The following is a 16,427-nucleotide window of genomic DNA, read 5'->3' on the forward strand; positions in this document are numbered from 1 at the left end:
CTGTTTAACATGATTGTAGAACCACATAACACAATAGAGACACAAAATGCTGGAGTAACTCAGTGGGCCAGGCAGCATCTCTGGAGAAAAGGAATAGGTGATGTTTTGGGTCAAACTGATTGTAGGGGGAGACAAGAAACAAAAGACTAGGACAAATCAGGACTGGCAACAGATGACCTCATGCAGGGTGGTTCCCTGATAGACTGATTGTTGGCGAGGGACAGTGTGAGCCCAAGAGGGATACATCGTTGCAAAGTGGGAACTGATTAACAGACCTTTAGTAGAGGAGCGGAGGAGGAGAGTGTTTGTAGAAGTTACCTAAAATTAGAGATTGTAAATTGGGTTGTAAAAACTACCCAAACAAAATGCGAGATGCTGTTTCTCCAATTTGCATATGGCCTCACTCTGGCAATGGAAGAGTCCCAGGACAGAAACGTTAGTATGGGAACGGGCAGGGGAGTTAAAATAGTTAGTATCTGGGAGATCCAGCAGGCTTTGACAGATTAAGCATTAGTATTCAGCAAAACGGTTGCAGAGTCTACGCTTTGGCACGCTAATCTTTCAATGTAGTCAATAGTCTGCAATTGCTTGAGAGGAAGAATTACAAGATTCAATTTTATTTATTTATGTTTCATTAGAGCAGTCATGGTATAACTGAGTGGTTTGTTTGGCCATTTGAGAGGCATTGTTGGGTCTGGAATTACATATGGGACAGGCTAGGTTATTAACTGAAAAATTAAAAAATCGTGATGTTGGAAATCTTAAAAGGAGAAAATGCTGTAAAAGCACCAAAGGTTAGGCAGCATCCGTGGAAAGGGAAACACAATGAACATTTTATGATAAAGTCCCTTCATCACAACTAGAATATTAATCTATTCCACAAATCCATGTCCATATCCCGACATAGTAACTGCCATTTCAATTTAGTTAATAACACACAGCAGGATAATTCTGATGAAGAGTATTTGACCTGAAATGTTACCTATTTCTCTGTACACAATTGCTGCCTGATCTATTGTGGGCTATTAACTGAATATAAATGTCTAAATTTAATCTAAATTAAATCTAAACTGAATATAAATTGTACTATGGTACAATTTGAAGTTGGGTCACTTGAATGTGTCCAGGCCTCTGGATTACGACTCCGGTAACTTAAACACTGAGACTACCACTGCACTCTCACGCATCATCATCATCATCATATATATACAGCCGGAAACATGTCCTGTACTTACCACAGCAATGCCAGTATACGTGTTATTAAAGATGTGTTCTTAAGCTCCAAAAACATAAATTAATTGATCTACCATATAATGTCTCCACCACACAAAATTAAATATAAACAGTAGCTTAGATACCTACATTTGATAATGTTGTATCCCCAATTAGCTTCCATGTATGAACTCCAGCAATAGCCAACAGAAGCAAGTATGTGAATAAGCCCATGTATTTTACCCTGCAAACATACCAAAACAAAAATAGCCATTGGATGTTTAGAAGTCCCAAATTAACACTTCTAATTAAGCTAAGAAAAGTCATAGCTTTCCTCACTGTAGATTAAATTATAATGAATTACAAACAACTTGCATTTATATGGCACTTTAGCGCAACAAAAGCTTCCAGAGCATTTCACATCAGCATTTTAAAACAACATTTGACAGCAGGCGACAACGTGATATTACAACAACTGATTAAAAACTCCCATCAAAAAGTTAGGCTTTAAGAAAGAGGAAGCGATGAGATGGAAAAATATTTCGGGAGGTAACTGCAGAGGTTATGGCCTTAGCAGTTCTGTTTCAGAGTTCTCTAGGGCCTATCCCCCCAAAGACTCTAGACCAAAGCATTAGTTGAGAGGGAATTAACTCTGCTGCTCTCTTCAAACAGCCTATCTCCCCAGCCATTTCCTTTCCCCACTTCCATTTCTGTAAGAAGATTCAGGAGCTCGACAGCTCAGATATCCAGACTTAAGAATAGCTTCTTCCCTGCTACTGACAGACCACTGAACCAATCATCCCTTTCACACCTCATTCCTGGAGGAGCTGTCACATATTCTTAACTTTACTTCAGTGATTCGTTTAATGTATTTTTGCTCTGGGAGTTTAATGTGATTAAGGAGCTTCATTGCACCCTGGTGACATGAGATTAAACTAATCTGAAATCCTGTCCACAACAATGGTTCTTTAAAGGTAACTTTATGCAACCAATTTTCCCATATTTTCAAGTTAAAAGCTCTGAAATTTTAAAGAAAATTACCTTCCTTTGGACATTCTGCCAGTGATTTAAATCACTTGATCTCAAATTTTCAACTCACTCCCATGAAATAGTAGTTATTTTATGTACCCACGCTCTTAAAAACCTCTTGCTGTGACTGTCTAGTCAATGATTTAAATCATCTCCTCATTTTTTCAATCCACTTTCCAGAAACAGTAGGTTGTATGTCTGTATCCATCAAAGTATCGATTCATAAATTTCTCTTACATTCTCCTATCCAACAAAGAACCAACAGAATGGCTTAAATAGTCTCCTGCAAGGTAAGTTTCTGTGATGGCTCACATGATGCGCACGACTATTCCATATGATGGTAATTAGCGGGAAGAACCCTGACTGAATTTTCTCCTCTCTTATCTTCTTCTTTCGTGTCCATCATCCATGTTTCAAACGTTACATCACTGTCATCGTCCGTCCTGAAAATGGGCGCAAGCTTCCGGCGACAATCAGTGGGAGCCATCACTCTTATCATAGAGACCAATTGTTGAACCCTCAATGTCAACCTGGCTGAGCGCAGCCAACCCCACTTAGAACTGCATGAAATGTATAAGCTCTTTAGTATTCTGCCTCAGAAGGCAGTGGAGGCCAATTCTCTGGATGCTTTCTAGAGAGAGTTAGATAGAGATCTTAAAGATAGCGGAGTCAAGGGATATGGGGAGAAGGTAGGAACGGGGTACTGATTGTGGATGATCAGCCATGATCACAGTGAATGGTGGTGCTGGCGCAAAGGGCCGAATGGCCTACTCCTGCACCTATTGTCTAATGACTCAGCTACATAGCAGTACAGAAAGAGATCTCAAATTCATTTCATCTGCTTCGTAATTAAATTAAAATAAACATTAAGTAAATTATGCTTATCCATGTCAGAGAAATGCAGCAATATTAGCCATGCAGAGGTTAAAATTCAAGAACATTAGTTCAGCTGACATCTTTATTTGCAGTCTATATGCTGAGCAGATAAGCAAGCAGCAACTGGTACTTTATATACATATGTGAAGGAACTCACCCAATAGCAAATGCACATGCTGTTCCAGTTAGGAAAAGCCAAGCCCACCACTTCGCTGAAAATGAGCTGAAACAAAATGCAATTGATAAAAGGCATTAATGTCTACACTACACACTTTCCATAGTTTACAACATAAAATACTACAGTAATGGGTCATCATACCTGTTTTTCTGCATATTGTAGAATTTCAGATAAGACAAGACCGCCAGCAGTGCAAAGAAAATGAGAATGGGTTCCAGAAGCATAAACCGTGACTGGGTTATTAAGGAGTTTTCTATTTGGAAAAAGAGAACTGCAATATTGGAACTTGGCAGAAATTCTGTACAAACAAATGCTACTTGTAAAGCAGACACTGCACAATGATAGAAATGAAATCTAATAAACACTCAACACGAACAGCTGCATTTATATATGCATTTGGGGACAGGAGCAGATTTTGCACATGGGAGATTATGTCTTACAAATGTGACTTGCATTTTTTGACAAGTAACTAAAAAGGTTGATGAGGGCAAAGCCATAGACGTTGTATATACAGACTTCAGCAGGGCCTTTGATGAGGTTTTGCATGGTAGGCTGCTCTGAAAGATTAGATTGCATGGTATTCAAGGAGAGCTAGCTGGCTAGAAAGAGAATTGGCTTCATGGAAGGAAGCAGAAGGTGATGGTGAAAGGCTGATTTTCAGACTGGAGGCCTGTGAACAGTGGTGTGCCTCAAGGGTCAATGCTGGGCCCCTTGGTGTTTCTGGTATATATCAATGATTTAGATTAGAATAAACAAGGGTAAAATAAAAAAAGGTGCTTGAATAGATCAGCCGATTCATAGGCGTAACAACTCCTGATAATGGCTAGTAACCTGTTATGGAGACAGAGGTAATATAAATAAAATAACTGCTTCTGTAAATAAACCTCATTCTGTACAACTGTAAAAGGGGATTCTCTACACCACACTCAGCAGAGTACAATAGTATATACTTTCTTACCTTAGACATCAAAAAAAAGTTTTAACGTCATAACACTTAAAATACCTCAACTATTTCATTTTTGTTTAATTATGCAATTAAATTATGCTATCAAATTACCAAACATGATAAGGAGGGCAGCAACAAGAGCGGAGGTGTGAGAATACTTGAGTTCTACGATAATCTGGTATGCCAGCGAGATGCAGAGAGCACCAGCCAGAGCTGGAAAGAGCCTCAAGTTCCAAACTGGGACAGTCCCTGTGTATTCTGGGCAAAAGAAAACATAAATGTTGTAATACACCATTGTGAATTGTGAATATTTGTGAACCATAGTAAACACACAATCAGCGAAAATCTTCCCCATCTTTGACTGACATTCCAACTCAACCACAGAATATGAGAAATAAAAACAGAGGGCCTCAAAGGGTCTTGGACCTGAAAAGTTAAATCGGTTTCTCTTTCCACAGTCTGCCAAGTGTTTTCAGCATTTTCTGTTTTTAGTTCAGACTTTTCCACGTTTGTGCACATTTTAAACAGAATGACATGAAAGCGACTATTGAAAGAGGGAGAATTAACCTGATGACCCATCTAACCTGGAGTTCAAGATGCCCATGCATAGTTTGAACTTCCAAACTTCCAGTCTGCTGATTGCTGATCTTGGGAGCACAAGAAGATTATTATCTAACGGCGGGATATTCTCTGGCTCACAGCTTAGTGATTACAATATATGACCACTCTGAGTAATGGACACTGGAATTCTGTGCCTAGAAGGATGCAGTAGAAATGTATGTAGTGGGATTCAGTTTGCTAAAGAGGACAGCAAAAATAAATTAAAGGGCATGACAATAAATCAACAATAGCACACATCCAAGGACATATTTCATATATTCAACAAAGTGTGCTCCTGTGATCAAAGAAAGTCTCTGCAAGAAGGATGCACCATCCATAGCTAACTAAGGAAAATGCAAGATGGAAAGAAAATTCATGTACTACTTTATTAGGCACATGCAAATGCAGGGAATGGTTGGATATAGATCATGTGTCTATTCTGTTGCTGGACTGTTTTATGTTGCAAAGATTAATGGTCAGCCAGAGGATTGGAACATCTTTCAGAAAACGATAAAGATTGACTTATAAAGAGGGATACGTTTGAGTTTTAAGATTAAACTATTAAATAATTAAAGAAATATAACAAGTATATAAAAAGTGAAAGTTACTCTCATACCGCCAACCACTCAACAAATGTAGATCAATATGGTTAAATGATGCTATTTTAATATAAACTACCTAGGATTCAAACTATATCCAAGGCATTATCTGTAAAAGAAGAAACAAAAATGCTGGAAATATTCAGGTCATGAAGGTTGTGTGGACAGAAAAGCAGAGTTAACATTCCAGGTTGATGACATTTTGTCTGATTAATTCTCGTTTCTCTTTCTCTCAACAGTTGCTGCCCGGCCTGCTGAGTATTTCCATAATTTTCTATTTTTATTTTAGATTTCCAGCTTCTGTAATTTATTGCCTTTAGAAAGCTTTTATCAAATTCAAACTATATATTTATACTGCATGCATGTTTATGGCCTGACTTTAAATATTGATTACAGCCACAAATATTTTATCCAAATGGATTCTATATTGCAACAGGAAATAATCAATATGGATGTATAAGTTCTAAAATACACATATAACAAAGTGTCCTTGCACCAACGGCTGCTGTTTTAATCAATGTCAGAAGTTGGAAATGCATGATTATGGACACAACAGTGAAAGTATAAATATGTTTTATAAGTATGTTACTTTCTCCAGGAGGCACCATTAATACACATTAGCAGAACACTCAATGATCATTCAAAGCCAGTAGGTGGCATATGTGCAACAGGTAAAAGTATTTAGTGTGAGTTTTTTTTCCTTATATTGATTTTCTGGCATCCTTGATTCCAGTCTTTCTGAATAATCCATTTTGCTGGACCAACAGAAATCAAGGCATCTGAGAGACGTCCAATGGTACCGGAACAGTACCTTAGTACCCGGGAGTCTCACTTAATTTGGGCCATCAGTACAAAATACGGTGAAAAAAGAGCAATGATTCTCACCTGCACCAATTCTACTCCAAGCAAAATTTCCATTAAAACCACCAAGATAAGCTGAAAATGAAAGATGTGCATAGCAATTAATACTCATTAATCAATCAATCAATCAACATTTTAAAAGTAAATACTTTGCAACTCTTCAGCTTTGAAAAGACATTGAAAAACAACATTATCTTGGTATAGTAAAAAAAATGACACCACAGCACATCAAAAAGAGTGCAATGACTAAATGGCAATTTTACATTTCCGTTCATTGAATGGTGTACATTGTAACTCAGCTTGTGCTGTGTGGTAGCATTTACCAATCTGCACAATTTGCATATTATTTAAATGCAATGCCAAGATACAAGCTAAAATTTAATTTTGCCAACCATGCAAAGCTGTGACATGGAGCAGCACAATAAAGCTAAGCAATGCCACAAAGGACCAGATCAAAGCATTGCAGTCCTCTTGTGGTGGACAATTAAATAGAAAACAGGAGGCTCCAAGAACATTCACAGACTCTTTAATGATGGAGACAAAGTGAGTGTCAAAGACAATGCTGAAGCACTTGCAGCAACCTTCTGCCTGAGGAGTTGAGCAGATGTCGAGGGCTGGGGGCGGCAGAAGCTCCCAGAGGGCCGCGGCCTTTGATCAGCCAAACGCAAGACCTGGCCGACTGCAGCATGCAGGGGTACGCTGCTGGGCCGGCCTCTGCTCGTAGGACCTGGTGGACCGTGGCCTGGAATGGGGAACCCGTCAAGCCCCGTAGATCAGAGACTGGGAGGAGGGAGCCGGTGACGACGATGGATGCAACGGGCGAGGAGCAAGGATAGTAGGAGAGGAGAGGGAACCTGAGTCTGGCCTACCGCCCCCTCAAGATCGGCTGCAGGAGGCACCCCCGGGGAGCAAAGGTAGACGGACGAGGAGAGGACTTCGGTTCGCTGGACGATCCTCACGTCCAAGGAAGGAGATGGCTGGAGACCCTGCAGTAGCCAAGGGCTTGCCTTGAAAGGGCACCGCTCATAACAACTGAGCACAGAATCTGGACTTTGAAAATGGTGCTAAATAATGGCACCTCTTGCATGCGGGATCAGTAGACTATTTCTGTAGTTTGCTAATCAGGATGAGCTTAGGTATGGCAATACTCTACTGGACTGTTTGTAAATAAAGAATTTCACTGTGCATTTGGCACATGTGACAATAAAAGCACCACTGTTATCATATCATCATATATATACAGCCGGAAACAGGCCTTTTCGGCCCACCAAGTCCGTGCCGCCCAGCGATCCCCGTACATTAACACTATCCTACACCCACTAGGGACAATTTTTACATTTACCCAGCCAATTAACCTACATACCTGTACGTCTTTGGAGTGTGGGAGGAAACCGAAGATCTCGGAGAAAACCCACGCAGGTCACGGGGAGAACGTACAAACTCCTTACAGTGCAGCACCCGTAGTCAGGATCGAACCTGAGTCTCCGGCGCTGCATTCGCTGTAAAGCAGCAACTCTACCGCTGCGCTACCGTGCCGCCCTTTCTATTCTTTCTCCCAAGACCATCACCATCGTCAGTTGATTTATTTCATTTCAGGCAGTATTAAGGAAAAGGTAAGAGCATGTGACACTGAAAAAGCTTTGGTGCAAAAATAGGCCAGGAAGAGTACTGAAGACCCATGCTCCAGAACTAACCACACTTCCGCCAAAGCTGTTCTAATGCACTTACAAAACTTGCATCTAATCAACGATGTGGAAAATTGAGCCAATAGTCTTTTGACAAAAGCAGTACCAATCCAATACAGCTCTCAGAGTCTGCTGTCAATACAGCTCTCAGAGTCTGCTGTCAATACAGCTCTGAGTCCGCTGTCAATTGTCAGTTTGGGTTTCATGGGGTCTATTCAGGCCTGGACCATAACCTTGGTCGTAACATGAGGAAGAAGAGCTAAACTTCAGAGGTATGTCGACAGTGCCTGTCCTTGACAATGAGGGAACATTTGACCGAATATGGAATTAAGAAGCCCAAATAAAATTGAAGTCAGTAAGAATCACCAACAGCCATTTGTTACCTTGGTTACCATAGACAAAAACATTTGATAATTTCATGGTAACTTAAAAATTAAACTACTGGACTATAGATTCAGAGTCACAAATTCAAATTTAAGCGCAAATTAAATAAATCTGGAACTTTACAAATAAAGTTAATCTTGTTAAAGGTAGCCATGAAACTATCAGATTGTCATTAAAAATGCATCTGGTTCGCCAACATCCTCCAGGGAAGAAAATTTGCTACTCTTACCTAATCTGTATTTTATATGTCTCCAGACCATTTTGATTGACTCTTAACTGTCTCCTCAACTTAGGGAAAATTAATGATGGGCAATAAATATTGTGATTTCAGCTACATCCATATCGCATCAAGACATTTTTTTTCAGTCTATTTTCACATATTTGAATATGTTAGTTTTGTTTAGATATATAGCAAGGAAACAGGTCCTTCAGCTCACTGAGTCTGCACTGAACATCGATCTCACACCCACTAATTCTATCCTACTCACTAGGGGCAATTACAGAAGCCAATTAATCTACAAACCTGTACATCTTTGGTGTGTGGATGGAAACTGGAGCATCCAGAAAACACCCACGTTGTCACAGGGAGAAGATACAAACTGTACAGACAGCACCAATAGTCCATGCCAACCTGTTTACAGTAATTCTATGTTATACCACTTTCTCATCCACTCCTTTCATACTTGGAGCAATTTTGCAGAGGCCAATTAACTTACAAACCTACAGGGATGTGGAGTAAACTGGAGCACTCAGAAAAAACCCACAATGTCACAGGCAGAACATGCAAATGTCACACAGACAGCGCCCGAGGTCAGGATCAAATCCAGGTCTCTGGCTCTGTGAGGCAGCAGGTCTCCCAGCCCAAGTCTTAGGGAAGTCAATAATCTTGTACCAACAAAGCCAAAGAATACATAATATGAAAAAAAATAATAATAAGATGAACATTTACTCCTTTTGGTCTATTATCAGAAACTTTAAACATTTCTTTGCTTTTCTTCAGATAGTGAGGTTTGATTTCTTTTGACTGTTAGTGGTAACAAAAATGACTTTAATGCTACAATTATTTTAAAACTTATTTTTAGAAGTTTCCTTACCTCCAAGAGCCAGAATCATGTGGCCAAGGGGTGGTCCACTGTCATCAATAAAAAACATTCGTTTCATGTACAATGAAACAAATTGTCCATAATAAACTTCATCAAACCTGGGAAGAGAATTTAGATGGCATAATCAATTAACCGCTGAAGAACAGGAAAATACTGAGCCAATTGTAGTGGCCACCTTGGATAATGATTATTTTTTCATGACAAATCCAACAAAAGGATTAAGACTACTTTTTAATCACACTGACCACACATCCCACCATTGACTGACTCCATCTACACTTCACGCTGCCTTGGGAAAGCAGCCAATATAAAGACTTGTTCCATCCCGGTCATTCCTTCTTCTTCCCACTCCCATTGGACAGAAGATACAGAACATTGAAAGCACACATCGCCAGACTAAGAAACTGCTTATTCCCCTCTGTTATCAGGCTTCTGAACATTCCTTCATAAGCTAGGGTACTCTCTGATTCATCCATACTCCATTGCGGACTTTGCACCCTCTGGAACTGGTGCACTGCAGTGCTGAGAACTATTCTCCACTCCTTATCTTTCCCTTTGTTCTATTTATCGTACTTGAGTTTGACTTGATTGTAATTATGTATAGTATTATCTGATTTGTTTGGATATCACGCAAAACAATGCTTTTCACTGTACCTCAGTACACATGATAATAAACCTAGACTAAACCTTAATATCAAACTGTAAAATTTCAAAAATTTAATCCTTCATAATAGACAGGTTGGTTGCCAGTGCTATAATTCTGATATTAAGCTGTGACAATATTTTTTTCAAACCAATTATGTCAAACATTAAAAATGAGAAAGAAATGAAAAACAGGGGGAATGGTATCAATTGATGGTAGGTATGGACTCGGTGAGCAGAGTATGTATGTTCTCCCTGTGACCGTGTGAATTTTCTTCACGTGCTTCTGTTTCCTCCCACGTTTCAAAGACTTACAGATTTGTAGGTTAATTGGCTTCTGTGAATCGTCCCTAGTGTGGAGGATACAGTGCCCTCCATAATGTTTGGGACAAAGACCCATCATTTATTTATTTGCCTCTGTACTCCACAATTTGAGATTTGTAATAGGAAAAAATCACATGTGGTTAAAGTGCACATTGTCAGATTTTATTAAAGGCCATTTTTATACATTTTTGTGTCACCATGTAGAAATTGCAGCTGTGTTTATACATAGTCTCCCCCCCCCACCCATCCCCCCCATTTCAGGGCACCATAATATTTGGAACACATGGCTTCACGGGTGTTTGTAATTGCTCAGGTGTGTTTAATTGCCTCCTTAATGCAGGTTTAAGAAAGCTCTCAGTACCTAGTCTTTCCTCCAGTCTTTCCATCACCTTTGGAAACTTTTATCGCTGTTTATCAACATGAGGACCAAAGTTGTGCCAATGAAAGTCAAAGAAGTCTTATGAGACTGAGAAACAAGAATAAAACTGTTATAGACATCAGCCAAACATTGGGCTTAACAAAATCAACTGTTTGGAATATCATTAAGAAGAAAGAGAGCACTGATGAGCTTACTAATCGCAAAGGGATTGGTAGGCCAAGGAAGACCTCCACAGCTGAAATAAAGAAAAATCCCCAAACACCTGTCCGACAGATAAGCAACACTCTTCAAGAGTCAGGTATGGATTTGTCAATGACCACTGTCCGCAGAAGACTCCATGAACAGAAATACAGAGGCTACAATGCAGATGCAAACCACTGGTTAGCCGCAAAAATAGGATGGCCAGGTTACAGTTGGCCAAGAAGTACTTAAAAGAGCAACCACAGTTCTGGAAAAAGGTCTTGTGGACAGATGAGATGAAAATTAACGAGTGATGGCAAGAGCAAAATATGGAGGAGAAGGAACTGCCCAAGATCCAAAGCATACCACCTCATCTGTGAAACACGGTGGTGGGGGTGTTATGGCCTGGGCATGTATGGCTGCTGAAGGTACTGGTTGACTTACCTTCATTGATGATACAACTGTTGATGGTAGTAGCATAATGAATTCTGAAATGTATAGACACATCCTATCTGCTCAAGTTCAAACAAATGCCTCACAACTCATTGGCCGGCAGTTCATTCTACAGTTCATTCTGCACGGTAGCGCAGCGGTAGAGTTGCTGCTTTACAGCGAATGCAGCGTCGGAGACTCAGGTTCGATCCTGACTACGGGTGTTGCACTGTAAGGAGTTTGTACGTTCTCCCCGTGACCTGCGTGGGTTTTCTCCGAGATCTTCGGTTTCCTCCCACACTCCAAAGACGTACAGGTATGTAGGTTAATTGGCTGGGTAAATGTAAAAAATTGTCCCTAGTGGGTGTAGGATAGTGTTAATGTACGGGGATCGCTGGGCGGCACGGACTTGGTGGGCCGAAAAGGCCTGTTTCCGGCTGTATATATATGATATGATATGATACAGCAAGACAATGATCCCAAACATACTTCCAAAGCAACAAAGGAGTTTTTCAAAGCTAAAAAATGGTCAATTCTTGAGTGGCCAAGTCAATCACCCGATCTGAACCCAATTGAGCATGCCTTTTATATGCTGAAAAGAAAACTGAAGGGGACCAGCCCCCAAAACAAGCATAAGCTAAAGATGGTTGCAATACATGCCTGGCAGAGCATCACCAGAGAAGACACCCAGCAACTGGTGATGTCCATGAATCGTAGACTTCAAGCAGTCATTGCATGCAAAGGATATGCAACAAAATACTAAACATGACTACTTTCATTTACATGACATAACTGTGTCCCAAACATTATGGTGCCCTGAAAGGGGGGGGGGGGGGTGTGGGGGGACGGACTATGTACGAACACTGCTGTAATTTCTACATGGTGAAACCAAAATGTATAAAAATGGCCTTTATTAAAATCTGACAATGTGCACTTTAACCACATGTGATTTTTTTCTATTACAAATCTCAAATTGTGGTGTACAGAGGCATATAAATAAATGATAGGTCTTTGTCCCAAACATAATGGAGGGCACTGTAGAACTCATGTATGAGTGATTGCTGGTCGGTGTGGACTCAGTGGGCCAAAGGGCCTGTTTCCACACTGTATTTCTAAACAAAACTCTAATCTGTCATCCAGTTGGTCACCATAGGTGGGAGAGTCACCTGTCTTCAGTAATGAAAATCCCCTTAATGTGCCATTAACCTGAAGCAAAATCTTAATGTCGTGTCATTACATGAATTTTATGATTCATGTTGTTTTCAGCTTTTGACATGAAAACCAGGTAATCAACTGGTGGTCATGTCAGATCATCCAACAAGTCGGTAGACTTCTCCTTATTAACTTACATTGTCTAAAATTATTCATCTATTCCAATATCACCATAGTAGCCTTTCCTACTAAAATATGCTCTTCCTGAATTATGACTTTTTAAACCCAAAAGAATCACCATAATTTGAAAAATAGAATATATATGCTTTTCACATTAGTTGTTCTGTTTTAAAAACAATATAAAACATCTACATCCTAACATGGCCCTTAGTCATGGAGTAAGAGACCACAAGCAGCTGAGACCTTTGATAACTTGCAAAACAGATAACTTGGATGAAAAAAACACCTTTGGAACAAGCAATATCTACTTACACAATAGCTCGAGGATATTGCAGTCCCCACAGTCTGCTTCCAATTCCTAGGACAGTAAGGATGGCTAAAACCACATCAACCTGCACTGTGATTATAATTGGCATTTTCAGCAAATCAACCATTTTCCCTGTTCTGCAAGAAATAACAGGGATTTTTACAGATGAGCAAAAAATATCTCTCAAAACATTATCCTCATTAATCTCCCCAGAACCCACAGAAACTGAATAGACACAAATATGTGCCAAATGTTGCAATTGTATTATCTGAATCGGTTCAGGCAGAAGTGATTCAATACTAACAACCACAGTAAATACGCTACTGCTTGTTTGATAAATTAGTCTGTTGATATGAAATTCCACCACTGATGAATAACACTTACGTGTCAAATAAAAACTGCACAATTTTCATCCAATGCACCTCATAGTATCCATAACATCAGCTCTTAGCATTCATCCTTGCTGGAGATATATAATGTACAAGTTATCTGTACAGTATCACTGTAGTAGTTCAGTCAGGTTTTATGGTGCAGTTGGTATCAACAGATATATTTGGATGGATCAATCATTGTGGGGAAAACAGGGTTTGCAAAATTGTCAAACTGAACACAGATAGTGCAATCTACCCTAGCCCAGGCTTTATTATTTACCACTTCAAGGAGCCCAGTAGAGTTCATATAAAATGTCAAATCTTACAAGATATAATTTACTAATAGGTACCCTTCATATTAAGTACATCGTTAGTTTAAACAGACAGTAAATGTCTGTCCACCAAATTCTGAGTTTATCTTGAATATCTCTAAAAGTCATGAGATCCACTGAAAAGAACAAATCTTCCAACAAATATTTTTTTACTACATCAGGATCAAGTGAATTATCAGTAATTATCAGTGAAAAGAGAAAACTATAAGCCTGTATTAGTTTAGTTGTGAGAAATATATAATGACTGAGTTCAAAGGTTGTAGGTTTAGGTACTCAGAAACACAGGCTGTTCTGCAGGTAAATGTGAACACCGACCAGTGTTATCATCTCTCAAGGGATATTTTAAAATTTTAAAGAGGCAACATGTTTCCAAGATGTGGGTTCACTTGTTCCTTGTCGCAAGGTCGGAGGTGCTGTGACCAAACATTGACCAGGGAGAATTGACTGCACTGTCTGGGGGGGGGGGAGGGAAGACAGATGGACTCAGTGGAGGGAACAGGTAGAGGGCAGTGGAAGGGGACAGTGGAGGAAGACAAGATCTGGACACTGGGGGGGTTGCAGGGTATGGGCAGTGGAGGGGGAGCAGGATCCGGGCAGTGGAGGGGGGGCAGGGTGCGGGCAGTAGAGGTGGGAGGGGACAGGATGCGGGCAGTGGGGGGGAGCAGGGTGTGAGCCGTTGAGGGGGGGCAAGGTGCGGGCAGTGGTGGTGGGAGGGGGCAGGGTGCGGGCAGTGGAGGGGGCAGGGTGTGAGCAATGGAGGGGGGCAGGGTGCGAGCAATGGAGGGGAGGCAGGGTGTGAGCAGTTGACGGGGAAGGGTGTGAGCAGTTGAGGGGGGCAGGGTGTGAGCAATGGAGGGGCAGGGTGCGGGCAGTGGAGGGGGGCAGGGTTTGAGCAGTTGAGGGGGCCAGGGGCAGGGTGCGGGTAGTGGAGGGGGGCAGAGTGAGCAGTTGGGGGGGGGGGGCAGGGTGTGAGCAGTGGAGGGGGGGCAGGATTTGAGCAGTTGAGGGGGGGAGGGTGCGGGCAGTGGAGGGGGGGGCAGGGTGTGAGCAATGGGGGGGGGGGCAGGCAATGGGGGGGGGGCAGGGTTTGAGCAGTTGAGGGGGCCAGGGGCAGGGTGCGGGTATTGGAGGGGGGCAGAGTGAGCAGTTGGGGGGGGGGCAGGGTGTGAGCAGTGGAGGGGGGGCAGGATTTGAGCAGTTGAGGGGGGCAGGGTGCGGGCAGTGGAGGGGGGGGCAGGGTGTGAGCAATGGGGGGGGCAGGGTTTGAGCAGTTGAGGGGGCAGGGTGCGGGCAGTGGAGGAGGGCCATGGTGCGGGGCAGGGTTTGAGCAGTTGAGGGGGGCAGGGTTTGAGCAGTTGAGGGGGCAGGGTGCGAGCAGTGGAGGAGGGCCATGGTGCGGGGCAGGGTTTGAGCAGTTGAGGGGGGCAGGGTTTGAGCAGTTGGGGGGGTCAGGGTGCGAGCAGTGGAGGGGCAGGGTGCGGGCAATGGGGGGGGGGGGCAGGGTGCGAGCAGTTGAGGGGGGCAGCAGGGTGCGGGCAGTGGAGAAAAGGTCCAGGCACTCCACGGTGGAGTTTAACCCGGTAATGCTCTGCTCGTGGTGGTCGGTTCCCGGACCCACGCTGTCACTCTGATCCCCGCTTTCCCTTCACCTCACGCTGCTGCTTCGGGGTTTCCTTCACTCGCGGCCCGTCTCCGCTGCGCTGCCGAGCTCCCGCCCGGCCAGAGGCCACGCATGCGCGTGGGCACCGCCACCTCCCGGGCGGGGGTAAACTGCGCAGTGACGTCATCCGCAGCGTGGCCGCCGGGCAACCGCAACACGTCACGTTTTATTTACATATTTGTAGCAGGCACGTTGAGGCCGAACGCCTCATTTGTCCCGCCCCACTGACATGTCTGAAGAAGGGTCTCGACCCGAAACGTCACCCATTCCTTCTCTCCCGAGATGCTGCCTGACCTGCTGAGTTACTCCAGCATTTTGTGAATAAATCGAGGCCGAACGCAAGTTGGAGGAGCAGCAGCACCACCTCGTATTCGCCATGGGCCGCTCACAGCTGGAGTAACTCAGCGGGACAGGCAGCATCTCTGGGGAGAAGGAATGGGTGACGTTTCGGATCGAGCCCTTTCTTCAGACCCACATATATTGGAGGAACAGCACCTGATATTCTGCTTGGGCAGTTTCCAACCCATATTTATTGGAGGAGCAGCACCTCATATTCCTCTTGGGCAACTCACAACCCATATATATTTTGTAGGAACTGCACTTTATATTGCGCTTGGGCAGCTTACAGCCCCGCGGCATGAAAGTGGACTTCTCTAACTATTGTCGGCGCCCAGAGTGTGGCGATCTTTGCATACATTGTGTAAGCAGAACAAAGAATCCTCACTGTGACATGTGATAATAAAGTATGCAGTAATTCATTCATCTTCAAGTAGCCGTCCCTCCCCCCATCCCAGCTCTCCGGCTAGTCTCACTGCCCTCCTGATTAATTTTACTGTTGGGTGCCTTTTTTTGTGACCTTCCCCTCAGCCAACAATGAACCATTCTAGCAGGCTGAAGGGTCTCGACGCGAAACGTTACCCGTTCTCGCTCCAGCGATGTTGCCAGTCCTGCTGAGTTATTCCAGCATTTTGTGTCTATCTACATTTCCTTAATCA

General features: G+C 42.6%; 1 protein-coding gene across 5 annotated transcripts in view; it reads right to left on the bottom strand.

The window, feature by feature from the left end:
• pomt1 (protein-O-mannosyltransferase 1) overlaps positions 1–15,558 on the bottom strand; it is a 30,638-nt gene extending 15,080 nt beyond the window's left edge. For 2 of the 5 annotated variants that reach the window (XM_078425932.1, XM_078425927.1), the window contains exons 1-9: positions 15,422–15,558; positions 13,454–13,532; positions 13,075–13,206; positions 9,465–9,571; positions 6,326–6,376; positions 4,353–4,499; positions 3,437–3,548; positions 3,275–3,340; positions 1,363–1,456 (exon numbers count right to left, since the gene is read on the bottom strand). In XM_078425932.1, coding sequence (XP_078282058.1) covers positions 1,363–1,456; positions 3,275–3,340; positions 3,437–3,548; positions 4,353–4,499; positions 6,326–6,376; positions 9,465–9,571; positions 13,075–13,206; positions 13,454–13,482 — 738 coding nt within the window. In that variant the 5' untranslated portion in view covers positions 13,483–13,532; positions 15,422–15,558. Of the gene's footprint in view, positions 1–1,362; positions 1,457–3,274; positions 3,341–3,436; positions 3,549–4,352; positions 4,500–6,325; positions 6,377–9,464; positions 9,572–13,074; positions 13,207–13,453; positions 13,572–15,421 lie in introns of all 5 variants that reach the window. The other 3 variants (XM_078425928.1, XM_078425931.1, XM_078425930.1) reach the window with 3 other exon arrangements.
• Positions 15,559–16,427: the final 869 nt, after the last annotated feature.

This window comes from Rhinoraja longicauda, chromosome 31, assembly GCF_053455715.1.
Source record: "Rhinoraja longicauda isolate Sanriku21f chromosome 31, sRhiLon1.1, whole genome shotgun sequence".
NCBI classification, from domain to species: Eukaryota; Metazoa; Chordata; class Chondrichthyes; order Rajiformes; family Arhynchobatidae; genus Rhinoraja; species Rhinoraja longicauda.